This window comes from Aplidium turbinatum, chromosome 14 (assembly GCF_918807975.1).
Source record: "Aplidium turbinatum chromosome 14, kaAplTurb1.1, whole genome shotgun sequence".
Classification (NCBI taxonomy): Eukaryota; Metazoa; Chordata; class Ascidiacea; order Aplousobranchia; family Polyclinidae; genus Aplidium; species Aplidium turbinatum.
The window spans coordinates 18,527,879-18,549,167 of record NC_137485.1 but is presented as its reverse complement, the minus strand read 5'-3'; the positions used below and the strand labels follow the sequence as shown (position 1 = coordinate 18,549,167).

The 21,289-nt window shown below is 35.9% G+C and overlaps 1 protein-coding gene across 1 annotated transcript; it reads left to right on the top strand.

The window, feature by feature from the left end:
- The first annotated feature begins 5,341 nt into the window (after positions 1-5,341).
- On the top strand, positions 5,342-20,974 carry LOC145783439 (guanine nucleotide exchange factor for Rab-3A-like). Its single transcript, XM_082595315.1, has 8 exons — positions 5,342-5,556; positions 6,531-6,704; positions 8,060-8,168; positions 8,742-8,896; positions 10,897-11,213; positions 14,661-14,760; positions 15,650-15,716; positions 16,759-20,974. The coding sequence occupies exons 1-8, from the start codon at positions 5,344-5,346 to the stop codon at positions 16,839-16,841; spliced, it is 1,218 nt and encodes a 405-aa protein (XP_082451441.1). The 5' UTR covers positions 5,342-5,343; the 3' UTR covers positions 16,842-20,974.
- The last annotated feature ends 315 nt before the right edge of the window (positions 20,975-21,289 follow it).

Here is a 21,289-nt window from a genome sequence, read left to right as displayed (position 1 = left end):
TAATACAGCATTCCACATAGCCATGGAACTGTCAATCATCATCAATGCCGGCTTTTTTACTTTCCCGCAAATTTTTACAGTGTCCATTAAAAATTTTCCCAGAAAACTCCGTATACTCTCAGAATTATGAGTTGTTGCGATGTTTGTTGCCACCGGGAGCGCTGGACCCCCGGTGTATAGGCTTCTCACTAAAAGCGAATAAATTTGAAAGTCTTTTTCACCTTCTTGTTTTCTGACTATATACTTCCAGTTGCGTCGAAATAAACTACATCAATGGGGCATAAATCCCGATAAAGTTTCACTTGTGCATTTGAATACATTATAACTCCTGGTGGATGTGTAGTTATTTGTCTTATAAAGGTTCGATTTTTCATTTCAAACTCGTATCTCAGGCGATTGATGTTATACATCCAATTTTTTGAGTATCTATTGCAAAGCTTACCTTCACTTTTTATATTTCTCAAAACAGACGAGGCAGGAGCAAAGTTATACGCTCCGTAAAATAGTTCATCTTCAGTTAAGTCATCTACCAACTTTTGGCCAACTTCGCTAGGATGTTTACATTGTAATTGTTCCATAAGTAATTTACGTTGTTCTCCTGCGACCGGCCTTCGTTTAACGCAATGCGATTCATGGCTACGCTTCCCCTTCACACTTACGACTATTTCAACTTTATCAACGTACGAAAATATACGAATGGTCCCCTTTACTGAGCATTCACAACAACGCGAGTGCTTGCAATACATGTTAGCATGGCCATTGTAAAATTTTGTATCGCCGCTGCTTAGAGATTCAACTGCTGCTGGTTCTACCAAATCATGATTTCTGAAACAAAAAACACATCTGTCATAAACCTCACAACAACAGGACCGGCACTACTCGTCCTTTTAGCAGACCTCACGACAACAGGACCAGCACCACTCGTACATGTGTCAGATTTCATACCACCAGAACAGGCACCACTCGTCCCTGTACCAGACCTCACAACAACAGGACCGGCACTACTCGTCCATTTAGCAGACCTCACAACAACAGGACCGGCACCACTCGACCCTGTATTAGACTTCATAGCACCAGAGCAGGCACCACTCGTACCGGAAGCAGACATCAAAGCACCAGAACAGGCACTACTCGACCCTGTACCAGTACTCACAACAACAGGACCGGCACCACTCGAGCCTGTATTAGACTTCATAGCACCAGAGCAGGCACCACTCGTACCGGAAGCAGACATCACAGCACCAGAACAGGCACCACTCGACCCTGTACCAGACCTCACAACAACAGGACCGGCACTACTCGTCCTTTTAGCAGACCTCACAACAACAAGACCGGCACCACTCGACCTTGTATTAGACTTCATAGCACCAGAACAGGCACCACTGGTAAATACGTAAGACATTTCCACCATTTTTAAACCATTCTGCTCGCGTTTCCTTCGTCTGCCCCACCACGAGCTTGCCATCCCTGGAAAGGAAATTTAATTCTGAACACGATTCAAAAATAAAATTCCGAAAAATATTTCGGGAAAATATTTTTATAGACGCTTAATTGAAGGCGTGTATATACGTTAAAAACTCTATTTATTTTTAAATTTGTAAGACATTTCCCCCATTTTTAAACCATTCTGCTCGCGTTTCCTTCGTCTGCCCCACCACGAGTTTGCCACCCCTGGAAAGGAAATTTAATTCTAAACACGATTCAAAAATAAAATTCCGAAAAATATTTCGGGAAAATATATTTATAGACGCTTAATTGAAGGCGTCTATAAACGTTAAATTCTCTATTTAATTTTAAATACGTAAGACAATTACCCCATTTTTAAACCATTCTGCTCGCGTTTTCTTCGTCTGCCCCACCACAAAATTGACACCCCTGGAAAGGAAATTTAATTCTGAACACGATTCAAAAATAAAATTCCGAAAAATATTTCGGGAAAATATTTTTATAGACGCCTAATTGAAGGCATCTATAAACGTTAAAATCTCTATTTAATTTTAAATACGTAAGACATTTACCCCATTTTTAAACCATTCTGCACGCGTTTCCTTCGTCTGCCCCACCACGAAATTGACACCCCTGAAAAGGAAATTTAATTCTGAACACGATTCAAAAATAAAATTCCAAAAAATATTTCGGGAAAATATTTTTATAGACGCCTAATTGAAGGCATCTATAAACGTTAAAATCTCTATTTAATTTTAAATACGTAAGACATTTCCCCCATTTTTAAACCATTCTGCTCGCGTTTCCTTCGTCTGCCCCACCACGAGCTTGCCACCCCTGGAAAGGAAATTTAATTCTGAACACGATTCAAAAATAAAATTCCGAAAAATATTTCGGGAAAATATATTTATAGACGCTTAATTGAAGGCGTCTATAAACGCTAAATTCTCTATTTATTTTTAAATACGTAAGACATTTCCCCCATTTTTAAACCATTCTGCTTGCGTTTCCTTCGTCTGCCCCACCACGAGCTTGCCATCCCTGAAAAGAAAATTTAATTCTGAACACGATTCAAAAATAAAATTCCCAAAAATATTTCGGGAAAATATTTTTATAGGCGCCTAATTGAAGGCGTCTATAAACGTTAAAATCTCTATTTATTTTTTAATTTGTAAGACATTTCCCCATTTTTAAACCATTCTGCTCGCGTTTCCTTCGTCTGCCCCACCACGAGCTTGCCACCCCTGGAAAGGAAATTTAATTTTGAACACGATTCAAAAATAAAATTCCGAAAAATATTTCGAGAAAATATATTTATAGACGCTTAATTGAAGGCGTCTATAAACGTAAAATCTCTATTTAATTTTAAATACGTAAGACATTTACCCCATTTTTAAACCATTCTGCTCGCGTTTCCTTCGTCTGCCCCACCACGAAATTGATACCCCTGGAAAGGAAATTTAATTCTGAACACGATTCAAAAATAAAATTCCGAAAAATATTTCGGGAAAATATTTTTATAGACGCCTAATTGAAGGCATCTATAAACGTTAAAATCTCTATTTAATTTTAAATACGTAAGACATTTACCCCATTTTTAAACCATTCTGCTCGCGTTTCCTTCGTCTGCCCCACCACGAGCTTGCCATCCTTCCCTGGAAAGGAAATTTAATTCTGAACACGATTCAAAAATAAAATTCCGAAAAATATTTCGGGAAAATATTTTTATAAACGCCTAATTGAAGGCGTCTATAAACGTTAAAATCTTTATTTAATTTTAAATTTGTAAGACATTTCCCCCATTTTTAAACCATTCTGCTCGCGTTTCCTTCGTCTGCCCCACCACGAGCTTGCCATCCCTCCCTGGAAAGGAAATTTAATTCTGAACACGATTCAAAAATAAAATTCCAAAAAATATTTCGGGAAAATATTTTTATAGACGTTTAATTGAAGGCGTGTATATACGTTAAAAACTCTATTTATTTTTAAATTTGTAAGACATTTCCCCCATTTTTAAACCATTCTGCTTGCGTTTCCTTCGTCTGCCCCACCACGAGCTTGCCACCCCTGGAAAGGAAATTTAATTCTGAACACGATTCAAAAATAAAATTCCGAAAAATATTTCGGGAAAATATATTTATAGACGCTTAATTGAAGGCGTCTATAAACGTTAAATTCTCTATTTATTTTTAAATACGTAAGACATTTCCCCCATTTTTAAACCATTCTGCTCGCGTTTCCTTCGTCTGCCCCACCACGAGCTTGCCATCCCTGGAAAGAAAATTTAATTCTGAACACGATTCAAAAATAAAATTCCGAAAAATATTTCGGGAAAATATTTTTATAGGCGCCTAATTGAAGGCGTCTATAAACGTTAAAATCTCTATTTATTTTTAAATTTGTAAGACATTTCCCCCATTTTTAAACCATTCTGCTCGCGTTTCCTTCGTCTGCCCCACCACGAGCTTGCCACCCCTGGAAAGGAAATTTAATTCTGAACACGATTCAAAAATAAAATTCCGAAAAATATTTCGAGAAAATATATTTATAAACGCTTAATTGAAGGCGTCTATAAACGTTAAAATCTCTATTTAATTTTAAATACGTAAGACATTTACCCCATTTTTAAACCATTCTGCTCGCGTTTCCTTCGTCTGCCCCACCACGAAATTGCCACCCCTGGAAAGGAAATTTAATTCTGAACACGATTCAAAAATAAAATTCCAAAAAATATTTCGGGAAAGTATTTTTATAGTCGTTTTTGTGATGCTTACTTTTCTTGCCATAGCACATATAGCAGTTTTAATAGATACGATTTTTTGTCTAACTTTTCGCAATTGCAGTTGCTTTATCTTTGACAAGTCGAGTTTTTTATTTAAATTTCTGTGTTCACTGTTCATTTGGCTATGGAAAAAATATAAGATTTGCTTTGATGTGGTAACGAGAAGTGATTTTATCAGCTTCCGAGTGTTGCTACTTTCATCGCATTGTTTATCGCGCAAATGTTTACGGATCATTTTTTTAGGCGGATCGCGCAGAATTATTCTGCCAGAATGACGGTGGTTTGTAGACTGCCTAGTACCTATCGTGAAAGAAGTGAATTCTTCAAAGATTTGAGGTTCAGGTTGAATAGTTTGGTTTGTTTGTATTTCTGGCCATCATTGCAAAGATCATATGCTAAACATAACAGCGGTCTAGAAAAAAGGCAGTTTTTGTAAGAAACAAAACGCAAACATTATATATAATAATCAACTTGAAACCGAAGTAGGATAATGAGTGTAAAATATGGCAGGTTGCAACACCTTGGTCTAGATAAAATTATCATTTATGCATGCTTTTGTTTAAAATGTTATTTTATGGCCAGCAGCTATTTTTATAGCAAATTTTACTAGATTTGGGAATATCGATGTAGTGTGGGATAGCTCTGTTGGGAATGTTTCAAAGCACAGAGATCAGTTTTCAATTTCAGTTTTGTGGAAGATACTTAAACTATAAAATTTTAAAGTGATTAGGTTGTGTTGGCCAGTTAAGCAATTGACTGGTAAAATATATCAAAGTTTGCATTCTATTCAAGAAAACTCTTTTCCTTCATTGCAGTAAAAGTTAGCCAGCTTCTTTTTTGGATTAAATTACTTATGTAAAGTGTTGATCAGTTTGTCATTACAAAATATTTCAGCCTATTTTATAAATAACGAATACGACAATCCTTTTCAAGTTTTCTTAAATACAGTCGGTGTATACAGAAATTGCATTTGTTTTAAGTTATTGCATTCAGGTATGAGTAGGCTATTAATTATTAAGCTTCAAGGAACTCTGTTACACATTTATAGGTTGCAAGTAATGCATTGTAACTTTTGAAACAGTTGTTAACTTTGTTATAAAATCCAACCATTACTCATGGAAGAAAGTACAGAAGTTCCAACTGCATACAATAAAGTAAGAAACCCCTCTGAAACTTCCAATCGCAAAGATTTGGGATATTCTTCAGAAGTGAATAGTTGTGATAGTGGCCCAGAAGTTGTAAGTCTTCAAGAGGATGCCATGTCCGATTTCATTGATGAAACTGATGGTCTTTCCATCTTGAAGATCGAATTGCACAAAACTAAAGTGGTAGGTTACCTGCTATTCAATAAGTTTTTTTCTAGGATATGAGCATCAGATAGAGAAAAATTTGCATTGAACAATTAGTTTAGTTTCTTGATAAACAATAAAATGGTTAGCTGACATAACATTTGTTATTATCAGAATCAGTGTATTTGTGTTGTCTTGTAGATTTGTAGAAGCCTTGCCTAAATCACTTCAAGACACAAAAAAGGTTAAATTATTAATATGCTTTCAGACTAAGCATGTGGTGGACCCTGTGTTATATATAGCCTACTATTTAAGCCTGTATCAACAAACATAATAAAAGTATGCTGCATTTGTTGGCTATCAATTTTCGGGTGATGCGATAGCTTTGTAAAATTCAGTGTGTTTAATGTCTATGCATCAATGTTTTATTCAACTGCATTGCAGTTATATCTTATTTGCATTTTATGCTAACTGTGTTTTAAAAGATGTAGTTTTACATTGACTACTTCCAATTTTTATTCAATAAGCCTGCTGAATGTCTGACTGAAAAGCAAGTTTTAGTAGTGAGTGTAAGATAAATAGTGAGTGTAGTGAGTAGTAAGTGTAAGACCAACAGAGCAGTTCTCCAACAGATGGGCCAGGAGCAGCAGATAATGAGATCTATAGAAACGCGGCAACTGAAGTTCTTGGGTCACAGCATAAGGAAAGGCGAACTTAAAGATTTATCTTTAAGTAGAAAAATAATAGGAAAACGGTCAAGAGGAGCTCAAAGATTTACATGTTTGCACAATTTTCAACCACAAATCAAAAACCCTACTAAAATTTGGCAAGACGCACGAGATCGATCAAACTGGAACATCATTGTACATCGAGGGCTGTATCAGCCATGAATACCTACAGAGATAGAGAATAAGATAAATAAATGAATATATACCACTTTTAATCAAATAACCTTAATGAATATTAAACGTGTAAACTCAATTTCCATTTCAATTTCTGTTATGGTTGTACAGGAACTGGAACAGAAGAGTAGAGAATGTGACCAACTTCAAGTGATAAGAAACAAAGTAGAAGGAGAAATAGAAGACTTAACAACAAGTCTGTTTGAAGAAGCAAACAAGATGGTCTATGAGGCAAACTTAAAGCGGAATAAAGCTGAAAAAAAGTTGGCTGCTGCAGAAGGAAAGGTGATGCTTCATTTTTGTTGTATTATTATTATTATGCTATCTTCTATTTGAATAAGCACCTTCTGACGATCCCGCAAAGGCTGAAATAGGCTGTAAAGGCTACTTTGATAATAGTGATTCAATTTACTTCTATAATATAGGCCATTTAACATTTTATAAATGTTTATTTTTTTCTTGTTGAGACATTAGTTGAGACTTTTTCGCTAACACTTTACTTACAGTTTGACCATTACTTTTTTTGGCTGAGAGTTTATTTAATTAACCTCTCTTGTTAATCATGAAACGCCGTTTGATAACTGTTTATTGTTTCTTTTTTTGAGACTTTTTTGCTGACACTTTACTTGCTAAACCTCTGTTATAAGGCAATTTTGTTGAGTAAACAGATGCCCCTGTAGAATTTTAGAATTCTCCAAAAAAAAACTTTTTTTGAACTGGGATTCCACCGAACACTTAGCAGACCAGCATTTTTATGTAAATTTTACTAACTTTGTGGTTGATGAGCCGAATGCATCAAATTGTGCTCCCCACACCCACCATAAAAACTCTTGATAATGCACCATTGCTGAAAAATGTAGCAACTGTTTATCTCATTTTTTATGTGTTGTACTTTTTTCTAACGTTTTTTTGTTCCTAATTCTTTACTTTTTTAGCTTTTTTAAAGGTGTTGCAATCGTACAAAATTCTTTCTGCTTTCTTTCGGTCTAAAACACATCCTCACGTATTTTCTCACTTCTATTCTTTTGTATCGTAGACTTAGCTGTATTGTTATAGCCTATTGCTGGTCTTTTCTTATGTTGTTTTAATGATATAAAAATTGGTATGCATGCAGAGAAATGCTTGATATCTTCATCATATTTGCTAATCAAGGCAATACATTTGATGATATGCAATTTTAAAAATCAAAAAATCTTTCTTTTTATTATTTAATATATTAATAATTATTTAATAGCTGACATATTATTTTCGCTGAGTGGATTGTTGCATAGTTTGCAAAATTTCAGTAAAGCATTAACCTTGTATTTTTTATTGATTCTTTTGCAAGATAAACATTATATATTTGCACCAATATTTGGCTACTAAATTATGAAACAACCTTGTTCATTAATATCTATGTATTGTTATTATGTTTCAATCTTATTAACAAAGTTTTATGTAATGAAAGTGTGTGCAACCTTGATTTCTAAGTTATGGATATGCGCTTGCGTAAAATTACACTGTTGCTGCTAATGACAGAAAATTAAGCTTTATAGCAATTTAAACTTCTTTTATATTGGAATACAAGTGCTACTTGAGATTTCGTTTTATCTATTTTGAAAAATTTCATCATACTATTTATACATTCTTTTTATGTTTAGATCGACGCTTTAGAAATTGAAATTGATGCATTGAAAGCTTTAGTGATCACTTCAACACCGAGCAACCCGAACCCGAACTCTCATCCCCAACTCATCAAAAAGACTGAGTGTAAGGAATTTTTACTTGAGTACAACAATGACTGATGATGATGCTTGATGTGATTGTCTTTTTTCATAAAACGATGTAAAGTGATAAACAGAGATCTATTTATTGCGTTGACAATAATATGCTAGGGCAGTCAAAAAATCAGTCGGCGTTTTTAGATTAATTTAACAGTCACAGAGACAGAGAGATTGGTGACTTTTCTCGTTTATTGTGACCGTTTGTTTGACTGAATAACCGAAAAATAGTTCATCGTAAAAAAACAATATCAATTAACACAAAAAAACAAAACAACATCAAAAAATAATAAATTTGCAGCCCTCGTTGATTAAAAATTACGCAGTGCTTTAATTCAAATAGATCGCTATTAATATTATACTTCATACCATTTCAGACGATTGAACCAGAGAGCTGTTTTTCCAGTGATAACATGCCCTCGGGTGTATGATATTAAGCAATATTATAGTTTCAATGATGTGGCTTTGGCCCTTTGGGGGTAATTTGTATTGATGATTCCCTGCCTGCTTTCAATGCTGCATGATCTGCGATATAATGTCGATGTATCTCTGTGTGTTTCAGCTTCTCCCATTCGAATGAAACTGCACAAAAACCGAATTGTTTTTGAAAGAGAAAAGGAAAAACCAGCTAGCCCGAAGCATGATCTAAAAATGGGAGAGTTCAAACTCGCTCCACCTTCCACTCCATCAATGCCTGTGTATAAACTACATAAAGATGTAAGTGTAAAAAAGTATGCTTGAAGAGGAATCAGTGATGTTCATGTCATTATGTGGGAGGTTTCTTTTAAAACTGCAGCAGAAAACGTAGGCTACGCTAAAGTTCGGCTTTTTGAATGTGAACTTATTTCTAGACATTATGTGGTCTTGGCTTCGTTTTTGGACTTAATATTTTGGATTTTGGTCTGAAAGAAACAGACAGCGCATTGCTCTAATTGCTATTGCCAAATTTATTTTTGTTCCAACTATCGTCGCTCTTTTGATAGAATTTGCACCCGCACAAAGTCTTTTCTTGTAAAGTTAACTTGTTTAAACGCCTGGTGAACAGTTTCATTCTGTTTTTAGTTGCAGTAATGTGTTACGAAGTTTATACAAAATAATAGAAATATCATAGGTCAGTGGTCAGTGCGTTAAATGGAAATCTTTCTGAGATTAAGAAATCGTTCCGATTGAATTGCTCTTGTTTTGCCGCCCAGCGCATGCCCACGGGCAGAATAGCAAATTTTTGTACTTTGGAAAAGCATTTGAGTAGCTGGAATTGATGGTTTATTTATAGGACAAATCCAACATACGGTATTTAAAGAATGCGTATCTCCCAACTTATCGACAATATAGCATTCGCTTGTGGAAACCGTTCATTTAAGTCTAGTTGGGCAATATGCGCACTGCAAGTAACATCGTCAAAGCACATTTTTGATAGCCCACAAAAGCCGGTTATTTTAACACAAAACATTATCAGAGTCCCGATGCGTTTGTGATGTACTTTTTCAAATTGCAAGATTTCATACAGCAGTTTGTGTGATTGTCATCATACAATCTTTCTTATCAAATGGATTTCACCTATCTTCATTGGTCCCTTCATGGTTTTAGCTGGGAATATATCATCTTCATTGTCCAATTAAATGACTGACATTTTTCTACTACTGTATATTATATACAAACCAATACCAGTGAAACCTAACAGCAATAGTTGTCATTTGCTTTTGTTTATATGAAAAATGTGATGAGTAATAACGAAGCGGTATGATAAACAGCTGCCATAACTTGAGTTCAATGGTTTCGGTTTTAAACTGCGTTTTCACAACGTGTAAATAAATGTTACCTGCTAGCAACAATAGCACAAAAACTAAAGTGTTCTACTTCAAGATTGGTTTGAGTAGAGCTTGTGTGTGCAACAGTCTGAGTGCAGTCACAAGTATTTCCGCTTTTAAGGTTCAAACTTTCGACCTAAATTCAACATATAGCGACGTTAAATCAATGGAAAAAGATACAATTTCGCAAGCCAAAATTAAATGATTTTTTTCCCAGGCAATAAAGGTTCAACTTGTATAAAAATAAATCGCGGAGTTGGCATGATCGAAAGTCTTCAACAGATGAAAACGATCGATTGTTACGAACTAGTTTCAATCTTTCAACTCAAAACGTTTCTAATAGTATCCACAGAGAAGTGATTTCTATCATTTTTCTTTCTTTTTCTAATTTGTAAACATATGGCATAAACAAAATTACACAGTGCCCTTGGTTGGAAATGTCGGCGTGTAATCTACCATCAACTGCTGATACAAAATCTCCTATTCACTCATTTCAAAGGATTTTAGAATGACTTTTTATCAACAAGCGTTATTTTGCAATGATTCAACCACCCGTTTTTTAAGTTTATTGAGATAAAACGTTTCCAGAATTGGATGGTGATTGAAAATAAATCAAACAACTGTTGTTTTCTTTATCGTGTTTAAACATTCAGTTTTGACTTGGTTTATACGATCATATTCCATGTTCAAGGTCGCATGGAGGTATTCCAGTGTAAACACTGCACTGACGAGACCGGAAGGTCGAATCGGTGTGCACTGTCTGCAGTTAATGTTTTTTTTATGTGCGTATATTATGATTGCAACAGATGATGCTGTATAGATGTTTTACATCTATATAGATGTTTTATGAATAATTCTGCTAGTGGTAGCAATGCTGCGTATAAAAAATGGACATTTTTTTGTCTTCAGACTAACAACTGGTTGTTCCAAGAGTTGTCCTCGTGGCACGGACTTATCAGCAACTCATTGGACACTTCGCTTGATGTGTCTCCGACCTACTGTGATTGCTTTGAGTTGGGTTCTGACGTCGTCAAAGAAGCACAGTGTTTCCCACTGAAAGAATGCAAAATGATAGAAGACTCTGCTTTCTTGAGGCGCGTTTTTGACGAAGACGTTTCACTTTGCTTGAATTTTCGCAACAAGGAGCTGTCGAGAAAGGTTTCCCATTGCATTCATAAAAACTCTTTGTGTGTGGAACTGGCTACTAACAACGACTCATTAACACAGTAAGTAATCAATTTAAACAGTTTATTTTTCAAGATAAAAGTCTTTAAAATAAACTGTTTACAAATCAATCAGAAGAACTGCGACAGTTGGCTGACTGGTGTAAAACAAATTATTATTTTCGAAAATTAGAATGAACACTCGGGGAATACATTTTTTAACATTCATTTATAGTATAGTTGTACCTTGACTTAATATAACGTGATAAACTTCCAGCAAAGATAGCTGATTCGCACTGCTTTTGTTGCTTAGTATGCTATTCATAGGGCAATTGGTTACGACGTAGACATGCATGACAGTGCAGAAAACTGACTGATTGACCAGCAAGCCACGTCAAGTGGCGTATCTCATTTGACAGTGCTGGCTGCAAATACGTAATGATTTATGTTTCTGAGCAAGGGCTTGTCTTGTTATTAGGAAACTTTTCAGTGAGGAAGTTTGTAGTATTGGTTTAAAAACGGGTAGTTCGTTCCTACTCAGGCAGCAAATCAATGTTAAAACAGTTGATTTGCTGTCTCCCAGACAGCAAAATCCGTCATTTTTACATTGATTCAACGTCTGCAGACGTGATGTCTGCAGACGTTGAATCAATGTAAAAATGGCGGATTTTGCTCTCTGGGTTGGGTAACCGAGTGTGGCCCTGAGTGAATTTGTTCTATTGATCTTTTCCATCCCCTCCAGCGAAAATCAAGATGTTATCATTTAAAATTGAGAAAATTACTGCTCAGCTGACAGTAACGTCGCCGAGATCTTGATGTCGTTTGACGTTGATGCAACGTTAAAATTAAGCTCATCGCATTTAGGAATGTTGTATTCGGTTTTGATACAACATTTGCTGACTTTTTGTTTTGTTGTGAACAGCAACAGTTGAAAAGGCACCTTCCATGGGTTGGGTATGAATATGAAACTTGCTGTCAAATATACGTTTTCGTTCCTTTGCTATCACTCCTCAATTGTGTGTCACACCCCAGACAGCAAATCAATCGTTTTTACATTGATTCAACATCTGCATGTAAAAACGGTTGATTTGCCTCCTGAGAAGTCAGTGTCACACCGAGTCACTGCCGACTGAGTCAGACTATTTTTATCTCGGCCCACAATGCAAACCAAATCATTTCCTTGTGTCATGTTTTTTTAAAAAAGCACTTTGAAATTCGAATAAAGGAAATTGAACTCTTGTTCATCATCCTGCACATGCATTTCCTTGTAAGGCAACGATGCGAATGAAATGCGACGTAATATTAAAATTGGCAAAGTTCAAACGTGAACCGGTTAAGTTTTCCTCATTTTCATTCGTATTTCTGTAACAATTCCACGCACTTCAGCTGCACTCGGTTTAACGTGTGCGTCTTTCTGTATCTGATTATCTTGCGAAATTCAAATTGACATAATGCGAATCATCGTTTGAAAGTTAGCAAAACAGTGAAGTCCCACCAGAAAATCATTCTTTTCACATTGGCACAACGCCTGCACCTGTTGAACGTTGATTCAATACTAAATCAATCATTGAAAGTTTGAAATCATTGAATCAAATCAAAATATGCTTTTCTAATCAACTTGGCTAGCTTTTCTGGTCAAGTTGACTGGAAAAGCATGTTTTCAATGTCGTTTACTTATAATGAAGTTCATTGAACTGTGTGTCATTTTAACTTTCAATGTGCAAAACCCAGGGCTGTGACAAACACTTCTGTTTTCTGATAAGGTTTTAGAGTGCAATACAGAGAAAAAGAAACAATATTTTGAAAAAAGATCGCAAACACAAATTTTATTGTTCATCCTTTTGTATCAAGTCGGAGTCGGTCTTTTTTTAACGATTTGGGACAACCCAAAATCTCTCCGACTCCACTGCTTAGGAAAAATCAGTCCAGGAATCACTAAGTTATAAGATTTGTTTATTTGTCAATAGATTTTTGTCAATTGTCACTATTCTGCTCAGCACTAGCTCAGATTTTTAGCAATTTTCTTTTGGTTGGTAATAGTAGTATAAGCAGGAAATGTACCAGTAAATTGCAGCCATTGAAGCTCACCAAGTTGTAGTTATCAAACTAATTATATCCTCGACTTTTCTTCACAGCAACCAAGCGTAACCCCAATTTTATATTGTACGTAAATTTGTACAACCGATACTCGACTGCTCGAATGTTTTGAAGCATTGTGTTTGACGTTTTCCAGCCAGCAAAGTCAGTTACTTTTTCGTTGATTCAACGTCTTCAGACGATTATTTTGTACCCGACTCACTCTTGCGTGTGACAGATGTTGAATATATTTTATTTGCATCTCAATATATTACGTAGCTTTTGCCATCCTTCGCAAAAAAAGAGATAACAGCAGCCATGAAAAGCAACTACTATTTTAATCGATGTTTTACAATGGAAACGTCTTCTCTAAAGACCCACACATCGTTTATATTACCAAAACCGTTTATTTACGTTACGACTAATTAATCGCTGAACGGTATGGGGGCTTTTGGAGGTGAAGACGTATGCGATAATAACGATTGATCGCATGTTTGTGCTATCACTCAAAAAAATAATAAAAACTTTCAAGACAAAGTAGGGGCAACTGCTGTTAATTAGGCAACTCACAGACATTAATTGTGAGCATGAGATAGTGCAGTTGATTTATCTGCAAAATAGTCAATTTTTTTCGCTTCGACAAAATTAGTGACGTGGTTAACTTCATAAACACTTTGTTATCAGAGATTTAGTCAGTGGAAACTGAAATGTTGTAATTGTTAATGTGCGTGTGCAAAAAATTGCCTTTTCGCAAAGCACTAGACCGGTTAGGGTTAAACCCAAATAATAAAACGGCAAATTTTGGAAGCTTGAAGTTTCTTTTTCTATAAAATGACTAGTGCTTGATGCACATCTTTGGCTTCTGAGGTGTTCATTGTTCAACCCATTTGCTCTCGTTTACTCTGGTCAGCTCTCTGAAGGCAATCTCTTTCCATCGTTTTTTATTTTCAGAACAGATTTTGAGCAATTAACAGACTAGTGAGTTCACCTCTTTGGTATGTGGAATTTACCCACAGAGTATAGAATTTCTCCCGATTGTGGTTGAGAACCCTTGGGACGGGGTCTGGTGTTTGTGGTACCGGTAATTGGTTATCCTTTATGAATAACATGCATTTAAGTTGTTAAAGTTCTGCCTCCAGTCAATGCAATTAGGGTATGCGTATGCTGATGATCGGACATCACGGCATCGTTTTACTTTCAGCTTTCTTCAACCAATACAACATCTGTTGCAAAAACACTCCTCAAACATTCAATATTACTTACCACGCAGATTTCTGATGCGCGAACATTCAAAAGACATTCAGCGTTTGAAATCGAGTTGTTTGTCCAAGTGTTTTGCAGAAGTTAGCTATTTCTCCCTTTCACTTAATAGCTTTGTTGATAGCTCAAAAAGTTTCCAGGTTTGCAAACTTAATTCCTGTTCTTTCTTTTAAGATCATGTGCTTTGTCAGAAACCACAGCCGCCTGTAAACATCGCATCCGCCTGGCCGACACGGATGAGTGGTTCAGTATTTCCCAAACCGCGAGAAACAAAGTAAGTGGAAAACAACATGCTGGAATGATGACTGATCGTTTTGCACCAGATTTTTTTATATTAACTTTAACACTGTAAGGATTAACTTTGCTTCAGCACTGTTTGCTGCTACCAGTGGCGTATCCAGACCGATCGCCCCCACTCTTTACAATAAAAAGGTAAAGGTGCCTTGAGTGCCTCCGTACTGCCAAGTGTGGGGGTGGAAAAATAAGGTTCTTATTGTGCCAAGCCTTCGGCACTAAGGAAAGTAGGGTGGCCAGCTCCTTTTTTTCGGCTGCCTTTCCTTCGGCAATTATGCCAACCCAATTTATTACACCCTCGATAGAGGTGAGCGGTGTTTTCAACAACCAGCGTAAGCCGGGAGTCGAACCAGGTTTGCGTTATTTGAATGCCAACGCCCTATCCGCTGCGCCATCCCACTGAATACAATGGAAATATTTTTAACTTGTTTTAACTCCAATCGTGATCTTCCTAATTTAACGTTTCCGTAGCGCCAAGTCATAATTAGCATGTTACAATGTTAGCACTTTCGAAAACGCGTGCAACTAATGTGAAAAAGATTATTTTCAATGTTCCATTTCGAGATGAATGGAAAAAGACGAAATATGTCCCCAACCGGTAATAGTTGCCAGTTTTTCATCACTTCATCATCTTAAAAATTATAAAAACAGCTTCTAAAGACTCCGGTGTGTTTTTGAGAGTCAGATCCTTTCCAACTGTTCGTGGGGTACTCCCAACAACAAAATCCGTCATTTTTGCGTTGAAGCGTTGATTCAATGTAAAAATGACAAATTTTTTGTTGTCTGGGAAGGTGCCGCGAAACTCTGTAGCTGAAGTGCAATATTTCTTGTCATGAGTTAAATTAACAATTGCTTTTATGTGTTCACAGGTAACAAGTATCTGCAATTTCTTCACCTATCTGCGCTATGTTAAGCAAGGCATCGTGAAACATAACGGTGAGCTATTTCTTGTTGCTTTGTTTTCAGCTTGGAAGCGTAAAAAAATAGTGATTGTGTGAGGTATTGTACACAGACAACGAGTAATATTTTATTCCACCGTCTTGCTATGCAAACATAAGCAATCCTGAAGAAAGAAATTCCAATAAATTTCGTACAATTCACTTTGTTTCGAATAACTCCTGTTCTATCTTTAACTAGATATGTAACTTTCTCTTTAATGCTGTCGAAGCAATGTTGTTCACTTTGGAAAACAAGCCACAATAATTTGTGATTAATGACGTTATTTCAGAAGATATTAATTTAAGCGTACACGAATGTTTAATAAAGTGGTGACGAAGATTGGTTCAACTTTTAGCATAGGATTTCGGAAAGCCTTGGGATTCGATAATCATTTTCAATTTCAACTTACTTCATATTTCAGAACAAAGAAAGTTCAAAATAGAGATTTGAACGTTGTTTTTTCAACAAGTTGTCTCGTTTTACTTACTTTTGTTACCCAACGTTTGGTGACGTTGAAACGATGCAAAAAATCAGCTTTTCTAAGTGGGTAGAAGTTCAACACTAAATTAACTGTGTATCTCGCAAAAAAGAAACAAAAATTTCTCCTGGTTGAAATTTGCATTCCACACGTGTGCAAAGCGAGAACTCGAAACCTTGAGCCTTTTTCGAAGCGAAAAGTTTATATTTCTAAAAAGAATTTAAACTCCGAACGGTCTACAAATATTTCAAATAACTAATAATTCTCTAAACGGTGACTCAAGGTTACTCACTTTATATTGTAAACATGCTTTGTTTTTTCCTGTATTTCATTCGTTTCGAGTTGACAACGAAACGGAATTGTGCACAAAAGTTTTTTCTTCTGCTTTTAGAAATCTTGGGTCCAATAACCAACGTTAAAAAAATTGATCTTACAATATGAAGTGCCTTCAGTGAAGTTACCTTACCTTGCCTTCAGTGAAGAGCCAGCTAGATTGTGGGTTAACTGTGGCTGATGTACTATTGTTTTCAATTATTTAATCACTAAGCGTTTTTTTTTCAGCTGAACAAATGTATTGGAAGATTGTTAACCTTCGCACAGAAATGGTATTTGCCAGACTTGGCTACTACAAAGAGCAGCTCTAACAGTTGCGTGTTCTCACTAAATTTGTCTTTTTTGCATTTGGTCTGCGTCTGATTGAGAGAAATGAATTCTTTCATTGCAGCACGAAATAACAATGCAAAAAATACAAGTTACCTCACGACATCATTTTTTCAACCATTGTTGTAGGCCTACTGCGTGTTCACTCGTAAACTAGTTTGCCACTTCGTTCAGTATTGTACTTTCTTACAGTTTGCAGTGTTTTTGAATTAATTTTGTGTTAAGTGCAGTAATTTTGTTACATAACGCTGCAGAAGTGTTTACGCTCTTTCTAAATGCCTGTGACAAACGTATGGACTGCGCAAGCTTTAACTACAAATGAATGTTCTTTTGTCTTGTGCTTGCGAAAAATGTGTCAAAGCTCAAGTGAAGATCGCCGGTTGTGGCTGCTATCCCAGCTGGCGAAATCCATTTGTTTTTCAGCATTGATTCAACAACTACAGACGGTAAATCAATGTAAAAGGAACGAATTTTGTCAGGTGGGCTTGCATCTCTCCTCGCTGATACAATTGTGTAACAAACATCATTATTTTATAGCAATTATTGTCATTTAGAAGAACAACAGTCATAATCACAGTGTGTTTAAGCTAAACGCAGTTTCATGCCAAAAGTTAGGTAATTGTATTAAATTAAGTTGCTTTATCGTCGTAACACTTAGTCGCTGGTGAACAGTTCAAAGTGCTTTTGCAAACGAACTTTCATGTTTTTTTCACCAATCTCATTTAAAAAGATTTAGATTAATTATTTTTTGTGTAGTTTTATACGTAGCTTAGACCTTTTCTTTAAAAGTTTAAATCTTTACTAAGGCTATACTACTTTTATGAGTAAGACGATTTGTAGGTTTTCGATTTGTTTCACTCACGTTCACCGCGGCCATTATAGCTTGAATAGGAATGCGGAATGTAGTCCATTTCAAAGAATGTCATTTTTTATTGGTTTACACAAAACGCATTTCATTCAATGTAGTTTTTGTACCATTTGTCTTTTGTTTGGTTTTGTTTCATAAATTCTGCTTTGCGTTCAAAAAGTGACAAATTATGTTACAAAACATGCTGATGACATGACACCGAGCTAGCAACTTGTTATTTTTACATTACCTCAACGTTGAACGATGTAAAAACAAGCTGCTATCGTAGCATTTCATGGAGGCATGAGGTAACGTGACGCATGGATCATGAAGTCTGAATCAACAGACAGATATTCTGTGGCCTTGTAGATTGCAATCTTTACCGGCAAAATAAGCCGACTTGACGTATTGTGGTAGAATTCCACTAGAGAAGTTGCTGATAGAAATAAACATCCTGCAAGGCATTCCATCTGGTAATGCAGTATTTTTTTTCGCCGTTAACGATTTATCACACTAAGCAATTTTGTTAGTCTTGTGTTAACTCGGTTTTGAAGGTTAATTGGTGAAATCTTGGACAAAAAGTAAATAGAGCTTATTCTTTGAAGTGCAAACTGTTTGAGTTTTCCGCTTTTATTGTTTTATTGCCATTTGCAAACGTCTGAAACCATACATCAAAACAAATCGCATCCTATTATTTTATTGTTATATAATTTCATGTTCTTGTACTTTCACAAGTACCAGTTTAGTTTCTAAAATTTTAAACAAAAAAAATAAATCAATTCCTGCGTGCCCATCCAACCTCGCTTTTCACGATTAGCTTGCCTAATATATCAAATAAATCCAGTGTTTTTTGCCTGAGAGCGTGCAATTCCTGTTTACATTTTTACAACGCATCTTTTGTTTTCATCTTATTCACGTTTCATCAAAGGACGAGGACTCTTCCTTTTGTTACATCACTGTTAAAAATTGAAGTGCATTTTTTCGGTGTTGCAATTCTTACTTCACTTTAAATTCATATTGCAGTTAGAAAACACGGTCCTTTTAACACTAATTTAACGTTTGCAGACGTAATATAAAAAGGATCAATGTATCTGACTTGATGAATCAAAATACATCAAATTCCATTGTAAATTTGTAATTCTTCTAAAGTTGGGAGGATGTAAATTTGTCCAAACTTGCTCATTCAACTTTCACACGTCTGCAAAATTCAGCTGTGGTTCTGTTGTTTTGTGAAACGGTAGTTTCCTTTTCCACTTTGCGTTGGTCCACTACCGCGGACTGTACGCGGACTTCAAGCATGATTTTAATTTGGCAGCACATGACATACAACCACTTTACATTGCATCAACGTTACTTAAGCGTTAAAATGATGCAGACGCAAAGGAATTTGTTGACATCGTAAATATCCCATTGAGATGTGCCAAAAGATAGTCAACTCATTACCGAAATATTTCATCCTGGAGGCATTTTTCCATGTTTTTTCTTCTAATCAGTGAAAATGGATTAATATTGTGTTACTTTGGTGTCACTGGACATTAAAACGATGTAACAGTTGCAATGTCATCTTTTAGAGCCAACGCAACTATCTGCTCACTCTTTTGCGTTAAAAGGGTAATAGATTTGCAAGGTTAAATGTAGTTGATCTCGTGTGAAGTCGTTTTTTTATGCCAGCTTGGCATCCATTTGTGTTGTGTCATCACAAAACCTCATTTGAACTTTAAAGTGAAATGTTCCACAATGCAGGTGCAATTTGTTTGCATTTTGCAAATCACAAGCAACTGAACCGAGCCTGCGTGAAACAAGAAACGCCGTTTTTACATTTATATTGCGTGAATCGATATGAAATTTACATCTCGGTTATTGTTGGGATTTCAATGCAGAATATCACTCTTCTTGTTTGCAAAATGTATCGTTTTCACATCATTATGACGTTACTCAACTTCCCTTGGCTCCGTGGTAGCTCTTGATGCAATATACATGAGTTGGCTTGTCAACACAATAGACTTTTTTGTTAGCATCAATTTTTAATAACATTTTCATTGACATTTTGTTAGTTTTCTTCAAGAAAAGGAGATGCAATGTTGAAAAGTAATTGGTAAAAATGTCCCAGGAAAATTTTACCCTAGTAAACATTTACCCGCACAAAATCTACCATGGTAAATAATCCCCAGAAAAAATTTACCTTAATGATACCCCTACAAGACTAAATACTTTCGATTTTTTACCTAGGGGAAATGTTTGCAAGAGGGGTTTTATTCGAAGAGGTATTTATCAGGGTAATTTTTTTCCAGAAGGATATTTTTCATAAGGATATTTACCTGCATTCATTTTGAATCTCTCACGTGTTCTTATTCAACTTCATTTGTGACGTCAAAACCAGCTCCTTTGTTAAGCAAACCACTTGTTGAAACCATATTGTTCATATGTAATATTGTTTTGTGAATAAGAAATTGGGTGATTCTTGGAGACAGTTATGAATGTTGTCTAAGCGATAGCCTGGTTGTTTTAACCTGAAGTTGCACTGCTAACTTTCAAGCTCATTGCCTACATCGTGTATTGCATGGTTGCCATTTTTCCTTTGTATGTGAAAAATTTGTTGCTTTTTTTGCCCTATTCATTACAAGGCAAAAAAAATTGTTTTTTTATTGCTACAGTTATCTCCTATTTTTACACACCGCGCCATGACATTTGTGCATCGAGCAAGTAAAAATGCACTCTGAGAAAAAGTAGCCTACTCTAATTTTTTACTTGTGTCTGGCAAAGTTTGGCATAATTATTTTCTTGCTGTTCGCAGAAAACCGCCCTTTTGTTGTTTGCTATTAGGCTATATATTTTTGTATTCTTTCACTTTCATTCACAGAAATGTCGAAGCCAGATAAGAGCGTTGTTTGTAATGTTAATAAAGCATTAACACATGATGCTACAATAAAGTTTGGCCTTGAAAGTACATCAGTAAAATGAAGTCCATTGTGGATTCAATAATTACCTTTTAAATACTTCTACGGTCCTATTTTTATCATTGATCGAGCACGATTATTTTCCATTTGTAAGTTAACGGCGTTTGTTATAATAAAGTCGTAACTTTTGTACTGTTTATTTTTGATGACGTAGGCTATAACCCGGAGTCCCAGCAAGGGTTGCCTTTTTTGCATCCTTATCGTATTGCAACATCGTTGCGATGTAAAAAAGGCAACTTTACTGGCTGGAGTACTTTTTGTGTTTGTGTACAAGCTTATTTGTGCAATTACTAATTAATTACATATTCATATCATTTTGTATTTGTTTGCTTTTCTGCTATACCTTGCAGCAGACAGCGTGAGGAAGGGCTGTTTCCAAACCAATCTCATAGTCTTAAGTGAGCGGGCTGAGTTGGTTGGTTTTGAATCTTTATCCTCGGACTGACAAAACCTTTGGTAGGTCAATCCTGGCAGTTTGCAGAGATTGACAGAGTGAAGTTTTCGATAGTTGTCATTGTTGTTGCCGGGCAATTATTCCATCCACTAGGTGCTGCCGAATGGAGAGCAGTCCTGAATGACCCGCTGAATACGTTGCTCAAACGCATAAGCGCCGCGTGATTTTAAGTCC